The 23,984-nt window shown below is 31.0% G+C and overlaps 1 protein-coding gene and 1 long non-coding RNA gene across 5 annotated transcripts in view; one reads left to right on the top strand and one right to left on the bottom strand.

The window, feature by feature from the left end:
- Nucleotides 1-21,404, bottom strand: part of SCCRO4 (DCN1-like protein SCCRO4) — a 30,102-nt gene extending 8,698 nt beyond the window's left edge. The window contains exons 1-2 of one of the 4 annotated variants that reach the window (XM_074138980.1): nt 20,400-21,404; nt 8,683-8,808 (exon numbers count right to left, since the gene is read on the bottom strand). In XM_074138980.1, coding sequence (XP_073995081.1) covers nt 8,683-8,774 — 92 coding nt within the window. In that variant the 5' untranslated portion in view covers nt 8,775-8,808; nt 20,400-21,404. Of the gene's footprint in view, nt 1-8,682; nt 8,809-9,082; nt 9,327-10,044; nt 10,090-20,399 lie in introns of those variants that run through there. The other 3 variants (XM_074139002.1, XM_074138991.1, XM_074138971.1) reach the window with 3 other exon arrangements.
- Nucleotides 9,427-19,537, top strand: LOC141459673 (uncharacterized). Its single transcript, XR_012461573.1, has 2 exons — nt 9,427-9,649; nt 17,521-19,537. It is a non-coding gene; the product is annotated as an uncharacterized lncRNA (long non-coding RNA).
- Nucleotides 21,405-23,984: the final 2,580 nt, after the last annotated feature.

Raw genomic sequence — 23,984 nt, 5'->3', positions numbered from 1 at the left:
AAATTCTAATAAAAAAAAAATGGTATTCAGAAAAGAAAGAATATTAGGGTGTGTAACATTAATTATTTTAAAAAACATAAATGAATAAAGTATTACAGGAGCAAATAAATAAAAATTTGTTAACATTTAAGCTGGTAGTAACGTACACACTGTTATCTCGGGAGCACCGGAACTGGACTTGACTTTTCCATTTTTTTTTTTCATAACTAAAGCATCACCTAGTCAATGCGCTGTCGGCCTTTGGACAAAAAGCTCGAAAAAGCCCCTGAGAAAAGCATATTTCAGAAGCACCCATTCGAATCAAACCCGACGGCCCTAAATACTGGGTCCCTGCACTCAGCTGATCTATCACAGATAATCCCTTCCATCTATTAATTAATTAAACTAAATTGCTATATTACCTAGCCTCTTCAGTATTGCAGCGGTGCTACTTGAAATGTATGTATTAAAAAAAAAAACTTACAACATAATAATAATAATAATACGTCAACAAGAGGCGCCACGGTAGCCGAGCGGGTTAAGAGGCGAGACCTGCAAAGCTAATATGAATTGTGGTACTGGGTTCGATTCCCAGTCTTTAGGCCTTGGATTTTATTTAATGGTTAAATGAGAAATAGTAAAGTACTTTTGCTAGTCGCCTCCGTCCACGACACCAAGTAAATGGTAGTTGGACGTTAAGCCCCGCCTGAAAAAATAGGCGATTACTTTACTTTACTTAATACATCAACAAAGAGCATAATATTTACCGAGCTTTTTGACAGCAAACTATTAATATTTACTAAATAAAAAGTCACGTTCGTAAATTCTCAATTTTTTCCCCCTTAAGGCAGTTTTTAAGATATATGGAGAGGAAAACAACAATACAATAACAAGCTTCACTTTAAATTTACTACACCTCACTCTAATTCGAATACCCTCTCAATATTTTATTTTTTGAAAATTAATTTTAATAGTTCTTATTACAACATGGATGTAAAAAATTCATTACCATCTTTTTGGACCCCGATAAATCTAACATCAGGGTTGTTTATTTTAAACAAAAGTAAAGCTCAGCACTGAACTCATTCACACAAGAGACGGACGGTTAAATTACTTATTACCTGCTGAAAAAAATGTTTTTTTTTTAAAGAGAAATCTGTCTCTGAGCCCTTTCCTTTAGATGTAAAGTTTCAACTACCAAATCCTGCAAACCTACAACTTCCCTTTCTGATCTACTAAGTTTCTTCTGCAAAATCTTTAAAATAATACGTCATGTTACTCAGAAACGCAGACCATGATTTATTTATCAATGCAATAAAGAGAGAAAGAGAAAAAAAATTAGATGTAGATTAATAACAGCGTTCCTACAATCCTAAATCATCAATACCTTGAAGTTGCATTAAAAACATCAAGGACAATTTATAAAATTTAGAGCTAATTGACAACATTGGAGAGTAAGTATTGCTGTAAAACGAAAAAAAAAAACATATATTTAAATCTCCTTAACAAAAACTTACAGTTTAAAAAGTTAAGTATAAGGGTTGATTAAACGCCAAAAGGTACACAAATCAGCAAGTACCCAACATTTCATTCAAGCTTAGTTGATATAATTTAAGTAATTTTGCTGCATTAACTTTTCCTTCACATTTTTTAGAATTTATTAGATGTCACAGACCCTTATGCTGGCCTGTTCGTTCATAATATTATTTGGTTATACTTATGATAAAATGTATATTATATCTTCGTTTTTAAATAGGTACTTTATTTTAACTCTATTCCAAATAATTATTATTCTTCTGATTTCTCTTTAATATGCCCTTTATTCTGAAGTTGTCACATCTTATACATGCATGTTAAAGTAGAAAAAGACAAAGTTAGAGTCGGCTACTGTTTAAATTTGAATCACGGAGGATTTAAAACAATATTTCAGACTTGAATTCGTCTAACCGAAATATTCGTGAGCACAAATAACACACAGTTAATAACAAGTAGATTATTCAACAACAATTATTCATTTCTCAATTGTAATTTAATTTTACTTACAGTAAAATACTGGAATAATTAGCTGTCCTAAAAGTATGCAATACTTATTTATTTTATAATACATAACATATATATAACATTGTGAGAAGAACAGCTACATTGAGAGTGTGATTGAAGAAAACTATATTATTTTCTATAAAGCCAGATAATTATTACCTATTATTATAAACGTTTGACTACTACATAAAGTAACAATTACTTTAATCGAAGAATGAACTTAAACAGACGATTTTTATTAAAAATAAAATAATCGAAATCATTGATGTATGTTGGTGTAAGCATTTTTTTAAAAAAGTTTTTAAATTTTGTAGCCTCGTAATTTTTTTTATTTTTTATAACGTTTTCTTTTTAACCTGTAATTAATAGTTTGATTATTATAGATTAATAGATATTACAGTCAATCTACAGTGCTACTTGAACAAATTTTTTGTAGATGAAAATGGCCAGCATAAGGTTCTGTGATATCTAATAAATTCTAAAAAATGTGAAGGAAAAGTTAATGCAGCAAAATTACTTAAATTATATCAACTAAGCTTGAATGAAATGTTGGGTACTTGCTGATTTGTGTACCTTTTGGCGTTTAATCAACCCTTATACTTAACTTTTTAAACTGTAAGTTTTTGTTAAGGAGATTTTTGTACCTTTTGGATAGATTTTCATTTTTGTCTATTTTGCTAAGTTACATATCTGCTTTACTGTTTTTTTTAAATTTGGAATAAGCAATTCTAACATTATAACCTGATAAGGTGTTAAGTAGGAACCGTAACTACCACTGGAGAGATCTTTTTAAAGAATGATTATAGTTGCGGTCCCCAAGCCATCCTCAATAACAATTTTTTTGAGAAAGCCTTTTTATATAAAATAGGAAGGTATTTGTACGTAAAAAGCAAATTTAAACTGCGATTTCAGACCTTCCTTTTAAGAGGAGTAAGAAAAATAAACGGGCGATTACAGTACTTCTCCCTAAAAGGCAAAGAGGCAAAGATTTTGAATCGAACGACAATTCATTAATGTAAATAGGTTCACCCATTGATAATTTTAACGATTTCAGTACTTCCTCTTAGTAGGTGTAAGAGCATGATGGCACTTCACAGCCATGTAGAGGAGCTTTAATCACTTCTTCGTGCTAAATTTTATCAAAATCGGACAAAGCGTTATAGAAATATTGGTAATAATAGTTTTAGAAACGGCCTTACTTGGGTGGGGCAAACTCCCCTCCATATGAGGCGTAGCGACGAGACTTTTAAAGTGCAAATCTGTACAAAATTTCGATTCGAATGACACTTCATTCATGAAAATCAGTTAACTTGTCGATAATTTGAAACGATTGCTATACTTCCCCTTAACTAGTGTAAGAGCAGATCGCCGCTTTAATTTTACGTAGGGGAGCCCTAACTCTATCATCCTACCAAATTTTATCAAAATCGGGCTAAGATTTACAGAGTAATTAGTAATAATAATTTTGAAGGGGGCCTTACATAAAGGGGGCTAACTCCTCTCTAATTCGGTGTACAGCGTCGAGACCCCCAAAAGGCACATCTACATAAAATTCCGAATCGAATGTCACCTCATTCATGAAAATCGGTTCTCGCGTTTAGGCGCTACGTAGTTTACAAAAAAGGTAACAACAACAAGAAGAAGAAGAAGAAGAACAACAACAACAACAACAACAACAACAACAACAACAACAACAACAACAACAACAACAACAACAATTTCTGAAAATGCCGTTTTTGCTCATTTTCGGCAACTTTTTTCTCGAAATCTATTAGGTCTGGGGGGTTGCAAAAAAATTTCAGTTATAAAGGAGGGTTTGCCCTATATTTTAAAGAAAATTTGGGAATTTTATCTTTTATAGAAAAAGAGAAAAAAATTGTCAAAGTTGGGTGTTTTTTAACGTTACGCTTTTTCGTGCACTTTTTGACGATCAATCCTTATACAACTGTCCTACCGGACAGTTTTAATGTATTAAATACAATATTTTAAATCATTAAAAAATTTTCTTTAAATGGACTACGAATTAAACCGATAATTATAATATAATTATATATTCATATAATATCATAAGAATCTGGAGGACAATAGTTCCTTCCTGAAAAAAAAACTTTAGACTGCTCGAAATAAATTCTTGAGACCGAACTTCCTCAGTGCACTTAAGTCCACCTCCTCCTCCATGAAAAATCATCGTAATCCTAACATAAACTCTTCATCCAATTCGTCTACTTGAGAATACCAATCCGATTGCTCGGCCTTAGAAAGCTCCAACGATCTTCCCATTCAAGAAAGCTATACAAATTTCCCTTATTTCTTGCACATTTAACTTTTTTCATGAACTGTGTCCCTCTGGGCAGTGTTCTTCCAGTATAAATATCTATCGTCGTTCAATGAGATATAAGAGGCTCTGGAAAATTTAAAGACAGGCTATTGAACGCTAAATTGAAATCTCCGCGTGGGAACTATTGGTCATTTCCTTTTTTTAAATTAAAGGCTCTTCAATGTCTTAAGGTTTTGGGAGTACGGAGCACTGCCGTTTTCAAAATCTTGATAGCTCCTCCTAATAGGGTACCTTAGCACGCCTTTTTTCTTTTTTTTTTTTTGTTCAAGCTGCCTTTCTATTCTATGCAAAAGGCTAAACTGAGGTTGTCCCTTCTTAATCACGTATACATCACTTTTCCCTAAGAGCTCCTTCAGATATGCACTCTTTCTCTAAAAAGATATAAACTCTGCTGCCTGACATAATCTCTAGTCTTATTCTCCGGCTCCAATCCACTACTCTTGAGAGGCATTTGACGAATATGTATTCAGCCTCCTGAATTAGGGATTATCAATTTAAAAAAACCAATTCAACAGATTAGGAGGCATCTCCCTACTTGAGTAGGAAAAATCACGAGTAGCATCTCATAGGACCGTTACCACTCTGCAATAATATTCGCGAGATTCGTCATCACCAAGATGATTACTGTTGAGTGAATTTCCTTCACTGGGGTTTATGTGGGCTTTGGTTAAGCAAGGTTACTTTTCTTTACTGTTACATTTCATCATTATGTTTTCTAACTATAGTATGTCAATTTTATAATAAAAGTTTAAACTCATTTAAAAAAAAGAAAAAAAGGACAAATGTGGACTAAACTTATAACGCACACTCATCATTCTGAATTCTCACTCTATTCATAAATTCAACAACAATCACAAATTTCATCTTATTTTTAATATTTGTTTTCCATGACGTTCTAACACACTCATGTGCAAATTTAATTCTTTTCGGTATTGAAAGCAGAAACATGATGAAAGTTTCAAGAGAATAGAACAGTGAAAATTTTCTAAAATATAAAAGAAGCCAAATCACCGAAAATTAAAGAGCAAGTTGAAAAAAAAGTCACCAAGAAAAAAAATAATGCTAAAAGGAAGTAATTAAACTCTAAACTACTCCTCAAGGAAAACCTGTGAAAAATTATAGCTAGAGTAATTAGTTATTGAAAAAATCGTATTTTTTAAATTTTGTATTATTTTTTAAACACCTGAATTTTTTTTAGGCAAATTAAGTTTCAGATTCAAAGAGGAGCCGGTACCGTTGTGACTTGTAAATGTTATTGACGGCCTGTCTTGCTTAGAATTTAAGAAAATAAATCGATTTATAAGAAAGTGTTCTGAGTATTTCCGAAAGTATTCTAAAAACAGGTGAAATTCTATTGTAAGCAAAATTATTAGTTGTGAAAAACGAATCTACATATTCATGTAATGCTGATGAATATACGATTATTATTTTCAGTTATTTGGTTGAAAAAAGGTAAAGAAAAATTTACAACCAAAATTTGCATAAAATCCTGTGGTCTGTTGCTAAAATTTCCTATAAGTCCTACTGCTCGCGAACAGAGATTTCGGGTGGTGAGGAGGCAGCTTAAAATTATCATCATAAGTGATGTGGTGTAGCAGTGGTGAAATAGTTTACTTTTGTTATTTTATAGTCAATATGTAACTAGAAAAATTGGTTACTGTTAAATAGCTTTCACATCATGGCATCTGAGGAAAATATATAAACTTCATAGGAAGATGGTTGATTGCTGAAAAAAGAGCGAGAGTTAAAGACTTTAGATTTAATAAAAATAATACTTGGTTAAACATCTGGTTAGGTTCAGATAATAACACTGGTTTTATCATTCACAGCAAATTTTACGTTTGGAACAAAGTTAGATGGTATTCCAGCAGAATTATTCATGGATTGCGAGAATGTCTCTATAAAAGAAGTGCTGACAGAAGAAGTTATGTCAGAAAGCTGATGAGTAAGCGCTACATATCAGCCTTTAAAACAGAGGCAAGAGTTTGCTTAAAAAGTTCGGTAGAATGGTCAGTCTCCCAACTTAGAAAGAAATCTAGGAGATTTCAGTTAAGAGTCCGTAACAGATTTATTTCCGGTAGACGCAAGAAAAATGAGAAAGTACTATTTAACGATTAATATTTTAAGACCTCCTTAGGTACGATTTCTAGGCCAGGACTATAAAAGAAATGTATACCCACTAAAGCTAGTCAAACTTTACAGAAAAGCATTGCAGCTTCCTAAGGGATCGTAATTGCAATTGGATTATATCTTTTGATTCTGATAACGGGTGCATGTAACCGCTTTGTTTGTCTGCTATGTAAAAATTTGTAAGTTGAAGTTAGAAACTATTCCACATCATGGCGTATGAAGAAAATATATAAACTTCATAGGAAGATGGCTGATTGCTAAAAAAAAAAAAAAAATTGAATATTAAAGCGAGAGGTAATGACTTCGAGTTAATAAAAATAAGACTAACACAATATTGCTCTGAAGAAAACGTTTGGCGCTTCCACCCTTGATTAGGAAGCTATAGATTTGATGCAGTTTCCAACTTTCATAGTTTTGGTTCCTAATTTCTCCAAGCTTTCTATCAGTTGATGTTGAAGGCAAACAAGTGAAAGTGAAGAAAATGACAGTTTTGGGGGAATAAAACAAAATTATGAAGTGTATAGCGATCAGGCTTTCAGATCCGTATGTACAGACTGCTCTGAGACCTGACGTTATTTTTAGCAGAGAAACCTGATCACTAAACCAAAGGTTCAGGCGAATTGATGAGGTTTGGGAAGAAAGTATGGTAATTAGGAAGATAGATAAATCGAAAAGAGAGAACCATAGCTGGGAAAAGGTTACAAACGACCTTTGCGGTGTATCTCTTGTAAAAAATAATCGTCAAAACTAGTATTTATCAGTGTGATTCAGTTTTCGTAATGGAGAATTAAATTTCACAGAAGATCCTTCTTCTTTTACAGAGTTCGGTTCAAGGAAAGCACGGTACTTTCAGGTATGACAAACGCAGCGACATGTAGATACATATGTATCCTTCTTTACTACGCAAATCCTAAAACGTTCATTTTAATTTTAATATTTTTTTTTATATTTTGCCTATATGAATCTGTTCACAATAGAAATGGCTTGCCAAATTATGTAACTAGTAATTTCAGTTTATTTTAAAGCTCCAACCGCCCAGTTCTGCTTTATTAACTCTCCTATGTCATAAAAAACTTCTTCAAATTGTATTTATTATTCTTTTTTAATTCGGAAGTAATCCATCTTTCAGATTTCATCAGGAATTTTGAAATACATCTTTGTAGATATAATGCCTTGTTGAATAATGAATGTATTTTCTTAATTAAAAAAAAAAAACTTAAAAAAAACTCGGATTCATCCTGAAGAATCTGTTAAAGCAGAATTACTCAGATGTTGCAACTATTGAATAACAAAATCTTCTTTTTTTTCGCCTAATTATTGTAGTAACATGTACAACTACCACAAATGTTTTAACAAGTAAATTTGATCTTACTGGCTCAGTTCATCTGTAAAGTCATGTAAGAGCAATCATCCAGTGGAGAAACTAGAACTATCTCACATTTTCCTTTAATATAAAAAAAACATACTTTTCAATAAATTTATGTAAGTCATTCATTTTCCTCCTTTTTTTACGACACACTACGTACAGTAAAAGGCCCAATGATTTTGTAGATAGGAAGTACTTATCCTCGGACTCAAGATTAGAATGGAACACACACTACATACACTTAAGTTCTTAGGAAACATGAATTTCCATGTTTTTCGATTGAAATTATATTACTTCTGCATAAAGCATGGGAGAATTGATAACTCTTCAATAGCTTGTAGATACTTAAGTAACTGTAATATTTACTTGTAAGTTTTACAATCAATTACGTCAATCTGTGAAAAACGTTATAAAACAACCTACTCAATAGATTTGAAATTTTTGAAAATGACTGAACATTAAAAAGAAAAAAATTAGATTTCCTATTGAACAAATGTGCTGCAACCAAGCTAAATATGCCTAAATAAAGCAGCGGTTTAGGTTACAAGACATTTAAAGTAACTTTTATCCAAATTGAAATTATATCAACATTCACACAAGAATTGAAACAAAAAAGAAAAAAATCTCTATATATATTTATAGAGCATTCAACTTAAGTAATAATACAAACTGTAAACCAAAAACTGCTGCAAACTTTTTTAAAATTAGCTTCTGTCTTACATTCAAACTAAATTTAAGCTAATTTATTTACAGATTGTTTCTTTTAAAAACCATAATGAATACTTCTTCCTTTTATAGGGCGAGACTCCTCAAGAATTAAATAACATACCTCGAAGCAATATTCCTTAATCGCTTGCTGAAATGCCTATCATCATCCTCAGGTCCCATTTCTGCAGCAAGTCGTCGCTTGGTACGTGGCATGACACTCTCAGCAAAATCTTCAGCTTCAGTCTACCTGTTTAATTAAGCCTTACATAATTTCCAAAAAATTTTATGACATCGACGTCAACAAAATTATACAAATGATTAACAATCAAAAAATGAACTTATTCAGCAGGCATTTTTGTGTATGTTTTAATTGAAAGTTTGAGTAATTTATTAATTTAAAAAAAGCATTTAATTTTGCCTATGCAATATGTAAGTTAAAAAAATATTTTACTGCAACTGTTAAAATCTCAATATCAAATCATAACCATTTAAGATCAAAGCTTTTACGAATATGGACTCACTATATTTCTGTAGTAGAAACCATTGTCATCTGAATGAGTAATCAGATGAATTAAGTTATAAATTATTATAAGCTCTAAATGTTCAAATGATGTGATGTTTAAAGAAATTACTGGCTGAACTTGTGAACACTAAATTTACTACGCCCAATGTAAGCAACTTAGCCTACAATGGTAATTTAGAATACTAATAGAATCACACCGATGCAGGAGGAGGAAGGGACAGGGACTTCGAACTGGTTAGGGTTCAGATATTGTAGACACAGGGTAAAGAACCATTAGATGCAGGTAGAGATATAGCCTTGTAATACTTATCGATGCCAAAATTACAATATCGATAAATAAAACAAAAACAAAATTACCACAATGTTTGAGATCGACGTTCTACGGAATTTGTTTTTCCCACGCAAAAATTAAGTAATTAACGTTTTTCTAGTTTTTTAAATAATGAAAAATCACTTGAAAAATATACAAAAGGAAACAATCGCATCTTGCGATAATTACTTGAACTGAAAAGAATTCCTTTCAAAAACCTACCTAGTGGTTACAGCACATACAGGTATTATGTAGGTAGGTAAACATCCCTTTTAAATTAAAATTATCGAAATCTTACTATAGTAACAAATAAGAAGTAAATTTATTTGTGCACTTATTTGGATTAAAAATTAATCACATAATAGTTCTAGTCCTCAAATTCTATATTTAAAAAAAAACTGTCAATAGTACTTACAAACTTAACTATTCAGAATTAAGAAAAAATCTGGTTGGGAACGCTTAAAAAAACCTGTCTCCTACTGCAGTTCTAAAATACAGGTTTTAATAAAATTAAGACCAGAAGTAAGCAACAAGTAAATCAGCAATTAATTGTGTAAACAATGGTAGGAATATCACACTAGAATGGGGATTACAGTTCAAAATTTATTGCTAATATTTATGATTGGGTTAGATGGCAGGCTTCTTCTCACCTTTCTCACTCTTAATCAAAGAACCATATTCATTGATTTTCCACTCCTTACTCCCAGAAACTAGTACATCTAAAATCAGTTGAGGGATTTCGTCCTGGTACCAACTGCAATATTAGTATTAAACGGAGTAATTAATTTAAGTTTCTCTCCTTTTCGATTTTTAGGAATCGGGTCCACATATAGATTTACACACCTTGAATCATACAAAAGGAAACAATCGCATCTTGCGATAAGTATCATTTGCAAACATGTATTTCTCATGAAAACATGATTTCGATAATTTGTCACAGTACACCACATACGTGGAGGACTAAAACAATAAAAAATGGATAATTTAGTTTTTATAGAACATTCTTTACTAACTCTCCATATTCTCTACCATTACCAGCGACAATTATGATAATATCCTGCGCGGATTCATTATTAATGTTAAAAAAAATAAATTCTTTTTATTTTTAGTTTGATTTGGTGAGGTTCGATATTACGATCAAAAAGTGTGTTAAACGTGATGTCCCCTGAGAGGTGTTTATAATTTTTTAGAGATATTCGCGAAGGTGTTAAAAGATTGACCAACGTACTATACGCAATGTATTTTGAACTTTGTTTAGTTGACTGCAGGTTTTTAAAAATGTTTTTCACATCATTGAAAAACGCTTAAATCAAGTTCTTTGTTCAGATGTGTGGTTCAATCACTGAAATTTAATATTTACTTAAAATAGAGCCATGGGAAGGGGGCGGCTGCACTGGACGCCAATTTCGAAGGGTTCTAAATTCAACTGCAAGAAAAGTATTTTCTAAAAATATTTTTCTAATCACAAAGTTTAAAGAGATCAGCTCGATTGGTTTTTAAGGAAAACAGGGAAAACAAAATTTTAAAACAATCGACAAATTCTTCGAATCAAACCAAATTCCTCGAAACGTGGAATTTTAGCAATTCATTTACACCTGGTTATGTCAGTAACGACAGGATAACATAATCACTAAAAATAAAATAATAAGACTCTTTAGAAGTCATAAAAGGCACTCAATCAAATTTTCCTGGAAATGTTTTTTTTTTTAAAAAAAAAAAAAAAAAGTTTCAGACTTATTGTGCGTTCTCCCTGGAGCCGAATTCAAGAATGTTAAGAAATATTCATTCCGTAAATGGTATGTTGGGTTGAGGGATTTTCATCGCTATCTTAGTTTACCAAGGATATTCGCATTAGCATTATAAAATTGGAGTTTTTGCACTTTTTATCCTGAGCTGGTGTTCACATTCACACCCGTAGTTTTAAATACCATTCTTTTGGACTTTAGGGACTCAAAACGTGTATTTCTGGGATTCAAATCAAAAATTATATACGATCGCATACTTCCTACGTTTTGGGGTGAGAGAGAGTGTCGTAAAAAAACACTAGTAACACGATTGTTCTCACATTATTTAATTTTTCCAGCCTGACCCAGTATCCTGCCTAATCTTTTCATCATCGTACCTGTTTTATGTTAGTGAAGTTTCACAATCACCAAATGGTGACTATTTATTTATTTATTGTTATTGTGGTCTTGGAAATGGTGACTGTGGTAAACAATAATTTTACCACTGTATAAAATTGGTGATAAAATCTTAGCTGAAATTCTGAATTTGAAGGAAAACCATAAATGATCTCTTGTGTAATTTTTTTTTTTTTTTCTACTACCACCTTATTAGACCTTTAAAGACCTGTCGGATTTGTGCGTTATTTTTATGGTTCAAAATGATCTTAGGTTTTACTTGAAAGATCAAGAGTCAATCATATTTTATATACATATATCGTACTGTTCATTTTAAGACGGCTCAAATGCATTTCATGCTTAAACGTTTGATCTGAGCAAAAAATGGTAGAGGAAAAATTTGTTGTCCGTCACCTCTAGTTTCAGAATATGGGACTTGATTTCAGATTCCAGCGCGCATACGCGGCTGACGCGCGACCAAAAGTGAGGGTTCGCAGTTGACCCCCATTTTCATACTCCTTAACAAAAACTTACAGTTTAAAAAGTTAAGTATAAGGGTTGATTAAACGCCAAAAGGTACACAAATCAGCAAGTACCCAACATTTCATTAATACTTCATTGATATTATTTAAGTAATTTTACCGCATTAATTTTCATTAATATTTTTTAAGAATTTATTAGATGTCACAGACCCTTATGCTGGCCATTTTCATCTACAAAATATTTGTTCAAGTAGCACACCATTTAACTTAGATTGACTGAAATATCTATTTATCTATAATAATCAAACTATTGATTACAGGTGAAAAAGAATACGTTATAATAAATAAAAAAATATGAGGCTAAAAAATTCATAAATTTTTTTAAAAATTGCTTACACCAACATACATCAATGATTTTATTTATTTATTTTTATTTTTAAATAAAAATCGTCGGTTTAAGTTCATTCTTCTATTAAAGTAATTGTTATTTTATGTAGTAGTCAAACGTTTATAATAATAGGTAATAATTATCTGGCTTTATCGCAAATAATATAGTTTTCTTCAATTACATTCTCAATCTAGATGTTCTTCCCACAATGTTGTATATATGTAATATAAAGTAAATAAGATATGCATATTTTTAGGACAGCTAATTATTCCAGTATTTTACTATAAGTAAAATTAGGGGAACTAAATTAAATTACAATTGAGAAATGAATAAATAATGTTGAATAATCTACTTGTTATTAACTGTGTGTTATTTGTCCTCACGAATATTTCGGTAAGACGAATTCAAGACTGAAATATTGTTTTAAATCCTCCGTGATTCAAATTGAAACAGTAGCCGACTCTAAATTTGTCTTTTTCTAATTTAACATGCATGTATATGTGACAACTTCAGAATAAAGGGCACATTAAAGAGAAATCAGAAGAATAATTTGGAATAGAGTTAAAATAAAGTACCTATTTATACGAAGATATAATATACATTTTATCACAATTATAACTATTATGAATGAACTGGCCAGCATAAGGGTCTGTGACATCTAATAAATTCTTAAAAAATATTAATGAAAATTAATGCGGTAAAATTACTTAAATAATATCAATGAAGTATTAATGAAATGTTGGGTACTTGCTGATTTGTGTACCTTTTGGCGTTTAATCAACCCTTATACTTAACTTTTTAAACTGTAAGTTTTTGTTAAGGAGATTTTTGTACCTTTTGGATAGATTTTCCTTTTTGTCTATTAGCTAAGTTACGTCTGCTTTACAGATTTTTTTAAAATTTGGAATAAGCTATTCTATCATTATAACCTGATAAGGTGTTAAATCGGAACCGTAACTACCACTGGAGAGATCTTTTTAAAGAATGGTTATAGTTGCGGTCCCCAAACCATCCTCAATAACCATTTTTTTGAGAAAGCGTTTTGAATAAAATAGGAAGGTATTTGTACGTAAATAGCAAAATTAAACTGCGATTTAGTACTTCCTTTTAAGAGGAGCAAGAAAAATAAACTGCGATTACAGTACTTCTCCCTAAAAGGCAAAGATTTTGAATCGAACGACAATTCATTGATGTAAATCGGTTCACTCATTGATAATTTTAACGATTGCAGTACTTCCTCTTAGTAGGTGTAAGAGCATGATGGCACTTCACAGCCACGTAGAGGAGCTTTAATCACTTCTTCGTGCTAAATTTTATCAAAATCGGGTTAAGCTTTGTAGAAATATTGGTAATAATAGTTTTAGAAAGGGCCTTATTTGGGTGGGGCGAACTCCCCTCCTTATGAGGCATAGCGTCGAGACTTTTAAAGTACAAATCTGTACAAAATTTCGATTCGAATGACACTTCATTCATGAAAATCGGTTCACGTGTCGATAATTTGAAACGATTGCTATACTTCCCCTTAACAAGTGTAAGAGCAGATCGTCGCTTTATTGTTAGGTAGGGGAGCCCTAACCCTATCATCCTACCAAATTTTATCAAAATCGGGCCAAGATTTACAGAGTAATCAGTAATAATAATTTTGGAGGGGGCCTTACATAAAGGGGGCTAACTCCTCTCCCATTCGATGTACAGGGCCGAGACCCCCAAAAGGCACATCTACATAAAATTCCCAATCGAATGACACCTCATTCATGAAAATCGGTTCACGCGTTTAGGCGCTACGTTGTTTACAAAAAAGGTAACAAGAACAAGAACAACAACAACAACAAGAAGAACAAGAACAAGAACATTTTTTGAAAAAGCCGTTTTTGCTCATTTTCGGCAACTTTTCTCTCGAAACCTATTAGATCTGGGTGGTTGCAAAAAAATTACAGTTATAAAGGAGGGTTCGGAGTAAGATTTAAAGAAAGTTTGGGAATTTTATCTTTTATAGAAAAATAGAAAAAAAATTGTCAAAGTTGGGTGTTTTTCAACGTTACACTTTTTCGTGCAGTTTTTGATGGTCAACCCTTATACAACTGTCCTACCGGATAGTTTTAATACACAGTTTTAAAGAGTATTAAAAGTAGTGAAAGAAACCGGAAACCGCAATTCGATATCTTCAAAATTAAAGGTGCTAGGCCATTTCAAAATCTGTTATTTATTAATCATATTTCAATTTTTTAACTTGTTATCAAAGAGAAAGAAGATAGGTCATTTTTATGTATTTTTTCATCCCCTTTCTACTAAAAATATTGCCAAGGCGGTAATGCCATTATTTTTCTTAATATCGGGAAATTAGTCGTTTTCCGAGTGATTTTTCTTGTGAAGCATCTAATGGGCCTTCAAAGGTGCCTCCTCAGATAATAACCTCCTGGCTAACCTGGCTTGCGAGCCAGAGGAGGCATCTTTTAAGACACAGTACATGCTTCAAAAGTTGAGTAAAGTGCATTATTTGATAAATTAAGGAATAAGTTTGATCCTTTACATGAAAGATATTGAAAGATCACTTAAATATGTGGCAGGAGGTTTCCAATTTTTTTGGTAATTAAACGCAACTCTCCCAAAATTACCAAAAAATTATTAAACCTTCTTGTTTGTAACAGATGTAATATTAATTTTTAGCCATTTTATGTATGCTTGAGAACATCTAAAGCTCTTAACATTTGATTTTTTCTAGAAAAATCACTCGGAAAACGACTAATTTCCCGATATTAAGAAAAATACTGGCATTACCGCCTTGGCAATATTTTTAGTAGAAAGGGGATGAAAAAATACATAAAAATGACCTATCTTCTTTCTCTTTGATAACAAGTTAAAAAATTGAAATATGATTAATAAATAACAGATTTTGAAATGGCCTAGCACCTGTAATTTTGAAGATATCGAATTGCGGTTTCCGGTTTCTTTCACTACTTTTTATACTCTTTAAAACTGTGTATATGAAAATGGGGGTCAACTGCCTACCCTCACTTTTGGTCGCGCGTCAGCCGCGTACGCGAGCAGGAATCTAAAATTAAGTCACATATTCTGAAACTAGAGGTGACGGGCAACAAATTTTTCCTCTACCATTTTTTGCTCAGATTAACCGTTTAAGCATGAAATGCATTTGAGCCGTCTTAAAATAAACACCCTGTATAGTATAGGGCAGGGGTCGGCAACCCGCGGCTCGCGAGCCGCATGCGGCTCTTTCATCCAAATTTTGTGGCTCTTCAGCCTGTCCAAAATAAATTGTATATTTCAATTTTATTGAAACAAATGAAAATTTCATTTATTAAAGTAAAGATATTTTTTCAAAAATAATTTTAAATGAGATAGGTTTGAAATTGAATAGAATTATATTAAAATACAGTACGTAATATATAGGAGTGCCGCCATTTTCATTCAAATACAGGTTTAGTTATTATTTATTTGTTTATTTACTTTGTAATATGTGAAAATAAATACATAAAACATTTAAATGTTATTGAATATCATCAAATAATTGAATATATCAAATTATAATTTGTGAACACAAATGATCTACAGAGATTTTTACACTATCATCCTTGCGGCTCTTGGTAAGATTTACTAAAATTATTTAAGGAGAAATGGCTCTCTACTTGAAATAGGTTGCCGACCCCTGGTATAGGGGAAAAAATTAATTTTTTAATTAATTAATTTTTGGGGGGTCAATTTAATTAAGGTAAGGATAGTGTTGCTATCATGGCAATGAAGTAGTTTTTGCAAATGTCTGTGTTTGTATGAACAAAATAAAATAAAAAATCGTAGAAGGCACAGACATTTTTACCGGTTGTTTACCACCACGGAACTGGAAATGAAAACCGTAAGAGTTGAAAATCTCAATCGGAAATAATACTTCAAAAGGACTAGAGGACTTTTTTTTTTTTCTTTAAATTTCATATTGCTCAGAACGGTTTTATCTACTAAACGCAACGCTCGTATGCCCAACTTATACTCCTAAGATTTTTCCATTTAGTTAAGGGCACTAATTGTGGAGAGGAGTGGTGGTTAGGCAGCTTTCGCGTCATTGTGGAGAAAAATTTCTGGAAGCAACAGATGAGTCGCACTATTTTCTATCAGTTTTAAGAAAAAGGAACATGGCGTTTTCTCATGTGATGGTTCAGTAATTTTTTTGATGATATCTGTAGGTTTGTTCCAATATTATCGTTGCAATATCAATAATGATACTTCTCTTGCAAATTTTGGAATTGCAAATCCATACATTCGACCGAAACAATTTTGGCAGAAACTAAATTCTAACAGTAGTGAATAATCTATAATTAATTTGGGCCGAAAAACCTTATCATTCGTTTTTTAGTGTTCAAAACTGGTTCAATTTAGAGGGCAGATTTAATTTTATTCCTCTCTAAAATACAAGAATTGGCAAGTCTCTGTAAGGAGAGAACATTGCTGGGGAACTGACTGAAGATTATTGAATGAAATGAAAAGGCTCCTTGGGTATTTTTTGATAAGTGTGATGTTGACGTGTACCAATATAGTCATCAAAGCGTGGCGCGGCTGCTCAACTGAGTTGAATTGCTGGTTACACTTCTTTAAGATGAATCTGAAAGTTATGATTATGTTAAAAATAAGTGTGAAGATAAAATGCAGCTCATACAGAGCATATCATCACGGATTAAATCATGGAATATGAACAACTAATACAGATGAGAGCCAACGAATTCGAAAAGAGGACAGGACAGTGAAAGATCATCACTTTCCATATAGATGTTAAATTATTTCCAGTTAATCAACAATTCCGCTGACAGGTGACCCCCAATGTTTGAGGAAACGTCTTGTAAATAGAGGTATAATTTCTCTCAAACTGAATTGAGGAGCATCGGGGGTGGAAAATTTGAAAACTAGACAAAAAAACATAGTTTACTTCGTAGGTTTTTCCAGATTTCCGCTTTCCCAAAAATTTATTAGCGATTGGTGCGTTTTAAATGGATCACCCTGTGTATAAGGCATATATATATATATATGCGCATGCGTATTATGTATTTTTTTATTATTATTATATGTGCTTCCATTGTTGCTTCCTATAATTACTTTCGTGGCTAGTATTGACATAATTTTTGTTTCTTGCAGTAGCTATGTATCAATACTTCTATAGGAATTGCGCATCCCTACCTAAGAGGAGATTAAATTGAAAATTTAAAAGCTTAATGTCCACTATACTGTATTGTCTCTAAAGCGGAGACACGACGCAACAATTTTCAGTCGCTTACAATATGGGAAATATCAGAATATTACCGATATTATACAATAATGCGAATGGATAAGATTTTTTAAATTGTTTAATACTGTTTTAAGTAATGATAGATATAAGTAAAATATTTATCTTAAAGCTGTAATACACATTTGTTTTTATTTATAAAGGAATTACTCAGTTAAAAGAAGATTATAAGTTAAAATAAATTGTTAGTACTCTGGTACGTTATTAGATTTGTAATTCAATATCGCACCACAGGTTGCACAGGCCTTCTCTAAACTGTTATTTCAGTGAATTTTTTGGGGGTTGCACACCGACTTTTATTTGCGCCTTCAGTGCAATGTTTGGATAAAAAGTAAAAAAATGTTACATGAGTGCATAAATTTTGCTGAAAATGAAAGTTGGAAATGAATGTAAAAGTTATAAGCTAAGTCTACTTGGGAAAAAGTCGTTTAACCAGTTAAGCATGGAATTTAGTTTAAAAAACCCCCCACAGTGTGCGGAATTAAAATCAGACAATGACGTGTATACACGTCGAACGCAGGGCAAAACTACCAAAAGTTTACAACGTCGTAATAGTCCCTGCAAGCACTTTTTCTGCAATCTCCAGAGCCCCAGGGCTTGAGATTACAGAGCATTCTGTGCATTTCAAAATCTTGCACTGCTTCACATATGCATTGGCTAGTTAACTAGAGACGCAAGAGCTTTTACAAGGAAGAAAAGAGCTTTGAATTCTGTGCAAAATGAAATCATGCTCTTACTGAGGTCTGAACCTCTATCTAAGGTAAAAACGGCATTGCACAAGAATTGAGAGCTTTTATTTGTGTGTGTAATTCCCAATCTCTAATGCGGAGACCAAACATGTACCAATCACTTATCATTTGGCTGACTCCCACCACCTCCCTCCGTATAAAATAACATACTTAGCAGTTCTATTGGTAAGATTAAGGAAACATCCCACCAAATAATATTATTATTGTATTTTTTAAAATTTCGAGTTTTTATTGTTAATGGCAGTTTTATATTTTTCAAGTATACACGTCGAGCACCGTAATAGAGATTTGGTTTGACGTATATACACGTCAAACACGCTTAACTGGTTGAATGCCATACCTGACTTTTTCCTTAGATAAAGGACTCCAAAAAAGTACCTTATGTTAAAAATGGAATTTCGAAAATTTGGCCCAATCGCAACTGTTCGTTTATATGTAAGAAAACATAAAAATTTCTTGGAAGACTTACAAAATTACAGTCTACTTATGAAAACTAATTTATTTATTAATTTAAAAATACACTTCAAACGGCAAGATAGAATATTATTTCAATTTGAAATAAAGATCCTATTATTAATTGTTACATTAAATGGTATCTAATATGATCATTTTCTAGAAATAAACTTTATAGAACACTATATAATTGAATCTTGTTATATCATTATTTGATTTTTGAGATTATTTCAAATTATTGACCGCTAAAAAGCAGCACCACACAACCACGTAGTGGCATATTTTAGCAGGAAACCTAAGATAATTAAAAGAAAGGTCCATGTTCACGATCACACAAATAGTTCAGGATACAACGAACTTCAAACTATTACAATTAAGTCATAAAAACCAAAGTGATGTGTAGTAAAAATAAAAAAGTATGTATGTAGAGCAAATAAGCTCATAATTGGTCTTTAAATATTTAAAAATGATTCTTAGCTTTATTTTTAAATAGCAACATTGCTAATGGCAAAAATATAGACCCAATATTGAACAGCAAACTGGTCTTTACAAACAATAGATTTTTATTTCCCCTAGATATTTAAATTTTATGTTTGTAGAAGATACGAAATTTTAATGATATATATTTATATATATACAATAAATAAAGGGTATATGTTATATTACAGTTTCTGTACATATTTTATTTTGTTGAATTAGTCAGAAATTACTAATGCTAAAAAAAGAAGTAAAACCTATTATACTGTCAGTACCACAACATTCGATAAACCCTAAATTTAATACCGCTTACAAAAAAGAAAATTAAAGTAAATAATTTTTCATTCATCTTTTGATTACAATTAACTGTTAGAAATTTCATATTACAACATATTCAACAGAAAGAAGAATGATGAGTGATTGGTTTGTCATATTAGAAGATGACTATATGAATTATGAGACTATTAAGAATTTCAATCCAAAATAAAAATATATCTTAAACCATCAATAGCGCAGTAAAAGCGTAAATCTTAATAATATCAGTCTCAGACTTGTTATAGACAAAAAATTTTGTTGTATGCAAGAAAGCTTGGTTTCAATTTTAGTAATTTTTTAAATAACCATTTCAGCGCAAATGTTCTGTCTTTTTTATTATAAAGGTTTAATGAAACTGTAAATTACTTTACAAAATTCTTAAGCTGATTTTGTAGAGAAAAACTTATTGTGTTTAGCAATGCATGCAATTAATAAATATTAAACTAACGTCGAATTTACAGGATCATTTACTTCGATCTCCGTATATCAGTAACACTCTTTCACAAAAACCTTTATATTTTTTTTTAGAAGTCAAAGTTTTATGAATATACTTGGTCGTGAGAAAGCTTTTCCGGCTAAAGGACTAAGATATGTTACTATTCCTTAACTGATTTGAATTCGGCAAATTTAAAATTCGGTGAAGCAAATTTATTTAAAGTTTAGAAATAATATAAAGGAATATTTCAGAATATAAAAATATATGTATATATAAAGTATTTTTAATACTTTTAACTTACATAATTTTTCACCAAATTAAAAGCTTCTTTTGTAACATTGATTTTCCAAATACATACTAACTAGCCTCCGACAGATTCAGAAATACTAGTATTAGTTTTTTCTTGCCGTTTTATCTTTGGATATGATATAGTTTATTTGAATATCTATGGATAGTTACTATGGAATCATTTGATAATTTATTAACTATTTGTTTTTCTGTTACTATAATTTAATAGACTGATAGATCCCGTACTAAAATCATCTGTCATTTTATTTTCATCATAGATGCTTTATTTTGTAACAAACACAGGTGATTTCGAGAGTTCGCTCACATTCAGCGTTGGCAAACAAGGAGATTATCAGCTCCCAACCCCATATGGGGCAAGGCTATCAACCAACAAATACATCAACATCTTCAATAGAGTGAAGTAGTACACAGTAGTAGTATATACTATCAGGATCTACACTCACTCAAAGATTAACGCCATGGCGTAGGTACCGAGTTTTAATGGGTAAAATGCAATGCACCAGGGCCTTCGGGTTCGATTTAGACTGCACTACTTACTTTTTAGTTTTAATCGTTACGCTTTATATTTTTATCATTCCCGTTTCAGCCGGAAAAAATCCTCAGTTTAAGGTAAATAACATTATATGTACCTTCCAACTAACATAGCACAACAGACTCTAATCTAGCTCTAATAACCATAGAAAAGAATTATGCAAAATATTGAAATTACAAAGCTTTATTCATTCAATTTGCAATTTTATAAACTATCATAGCACATAAAATGAAATAATTTTCATTATTTGGAGGAAATTTTAGTTTATTAGTTCTTTCATTAAACTACTTTTGATTCCAAATAACTTCTTTTCTTTTTTTTAATCAGACGTTAAAATTATTTTAAGCTTCTTTTGTTTGATTATTGTTCTTTGTACTTAGTATTTAAAAATAAATTCAATGTTCTAACTTTTTTACAAAAATTAATATTTTTAATTTGGTACGTCAATTTTCTTTACTTCTAAAATATCCACCTTTTAGTTACTTCTTAGAAAAAAAAAAAAAAAAAAAGAATGAAACAATTTTTAAACACAAATTTTGAAGTATTTTAAAAGATTTATTTCGTAATCAATAAAGTAAGAGGAAGTAAAATACATCTTTGTCTGTCAATGTACCAAAAATATGCATTGATGCACACGAAGGTGCTCACTTCACATCTGACGAGTTGCAAATGGAATGAGGCCAGGACCCGAACTGTTTTTGCATCTGAGCATGCGAATCCCTAGCAACTCTATTAGTTGCTTTTTGACAGCTTTTTGGTTTAGCAAATTCAAGTTCATTACGAATGCTTTTCAATTTGCTCATAAATGTACATCGCTGAGTGGCCACAGTTTTAAACCAATCAGCTATCCCGTGGGGGCTGCAGCCTGAAACCTACTTTCGTATATATATATTTGTACAACTGTTTTTAAATTGTAAATAAACTTTTCAATTTCTATTTGCTCATCAACAGAAGACTGCATACTACAAAAACATAACAGATTATTTTATCAACAAATAATATGTTAGTTTGATTTTGAATTGTTAGATGATCTGTCAAAATTATTCTCAAACCAATAAAGAGATTGAATGTCAAACCTAGTCGAAGATCAACTGACTAGTTACATTATTAACAAATTATTTAATGTTAGTTGATCATTTATAACTTATGTTAGAGTACACCCAGCTTTGCAAGAATTAGTCTCAAATTCCCCTTTTATTTGGAATTGTAAACCTTGAAGGGAACTTACGGGTTGCAAAGTTTCACTTTCCTATCTGTTTTGATTGTGGATCATCCCCCTTTTGACTGCGGATACAGAGTCACCAACCGTTTAAGCTTAGATGGAATGTATCATATCATGAAGTAAAATGATGCATAAGGGCCTGATGAAATGAAGGTAATCTGCTAGGCATACTTAGGCTGAGGAATATCGAAGTTCAGACAATTATTTTTTGTTTTAGCTTATTTGTGCAATTATTCAGCAATAAAAAAATTAGCAGATAAGAAGGCTTCCTGATTTAGACTTCACTTTTCTATTCACACAATTTTATCGAATTACACACGATTACATTTGTGTTGAGAATGAAACCTTATTAACGATTAATTCTTCTATCAGCTGCTTTAAAAACGATGAAGTTTATTCTAACTCATCAAAATTATATGTGCTAACCATATTAATACTTTATCCAAAAGGATCAGCATTCAGTTTAAATATTTTAAATAACAAATGTTGTGGCACTTAATATAAATTTCTGTTGTTTGTCTTTAAAATCAGATGAATGAAAACATATACAAATTAATAGGAACACCGAACAGCAAACATCAATAGTACAACTTATAATTAAATACGTAAAAATAATAATCACACAAATATGTAATTACATTAAAATAAGTATTCCCATAATAATGACTTCCAAACAATACATAAAATTGCAGAAAATATGTGGGTGGGATGTTTAGCAATACTACTCAAGGTATTGATTTCTTTGAATAAAATTATTTAATTATTCTTACATATACCAAAATAATAATATAAAAGAAATTTAAAACAAACTTCCTCCCATTCTGAATTCTTTGGCTTAATTTTAATTTTTAATTGCACATTGTTGTAATATTTTTCTTTTATTTGGCACCGAATCGTAAAAACCAAATTTCCTCTAATTGATTCAATTTTGTTATTAACTTATCCGTTTAATTGTTTTTTTTTATAGCTATTACTTAAATTATTAACAGAATTTGTAATAATTATGACATATTGTCTTTGATTTATTTAATTTTTATTTTATGACATTTTAGTCGATGAGACAAAAAATTCTATGAAAACAAAGTATCTTTAGAATGCAAGTTAACAAATTAATATCCATTCAGATTTTCTGTAGAATCAGGTACAATAATAATTGCGTAAACTTTTAGAACATAGAGATGAATAACTTATAATATCATGTATTAATTTAAAATTAGGAAGGAAAAGACATATATAAAAAAATACAAAACTTATAAAATTATATAAAAATATTATAAAAACTAAAAATTATAATAAATAAAAATAGGGAGCCATTTTTCTTTTTCTTGATGGCACCACTTTAATATGAAGTCTTTTAATGGAATGTTCTGTCATAAATATTTAAGAAATGGCGTATAAAATTATCTTTAATATCAGTTGAAGATCTTGTTACACGTATTAAAAGTAACTTACACTTAAAAAAATAAGAATTGCTTTTAGCCAATAAACAATTAAATTAAATTTTTATTTTTCTATTTTAAAATCCATTATACCTTTTTTTTACCTTTTTTTTTAATAAAGACAAACTTCTTTACTTTAATGAACATTTATAGAATTTTTATGTAATTTTTACAAACTGCTTTATTTAGCATTCTTTCACGTTGAACATTAATTAAAGCGTAGAATTTATGGTTCGCCAAGAAGAGATTTTGTTCCCAGCAAACCATAAAATCCTATGGTTAATATGGATGCTAACCAGGGCACCTAGAGGCATTCTAAATAACAAAAAGGTCAACGATTGCTAAGAGGAATCTTAAGGACAGATCTGGTTCAAATCCTTTGTT

This window comes from Rhodnius prolixus, unplaced genomic scaffold (genome assembly GCF_049639745.1).
Source record: "Rhodnius prolixus isolate KJV_2025 unplaced genomic scaffold, Rpr scaffold_1, whole genome shotgun sequence".
In the NCBI taxonomy this organism is placed as follows: domain Eukaryota; kingdom Metazoa; phylum Arthropoda; class Insecta; order Hemiptera; family Reduviidae; genus Rhodnius; species Rhodnius prolixus.
The sequence above is the reverse complement of the archived record's forward strand: the minus strand, read 5'-3'. Positions and strand labels throughout refer to the sequence as shown.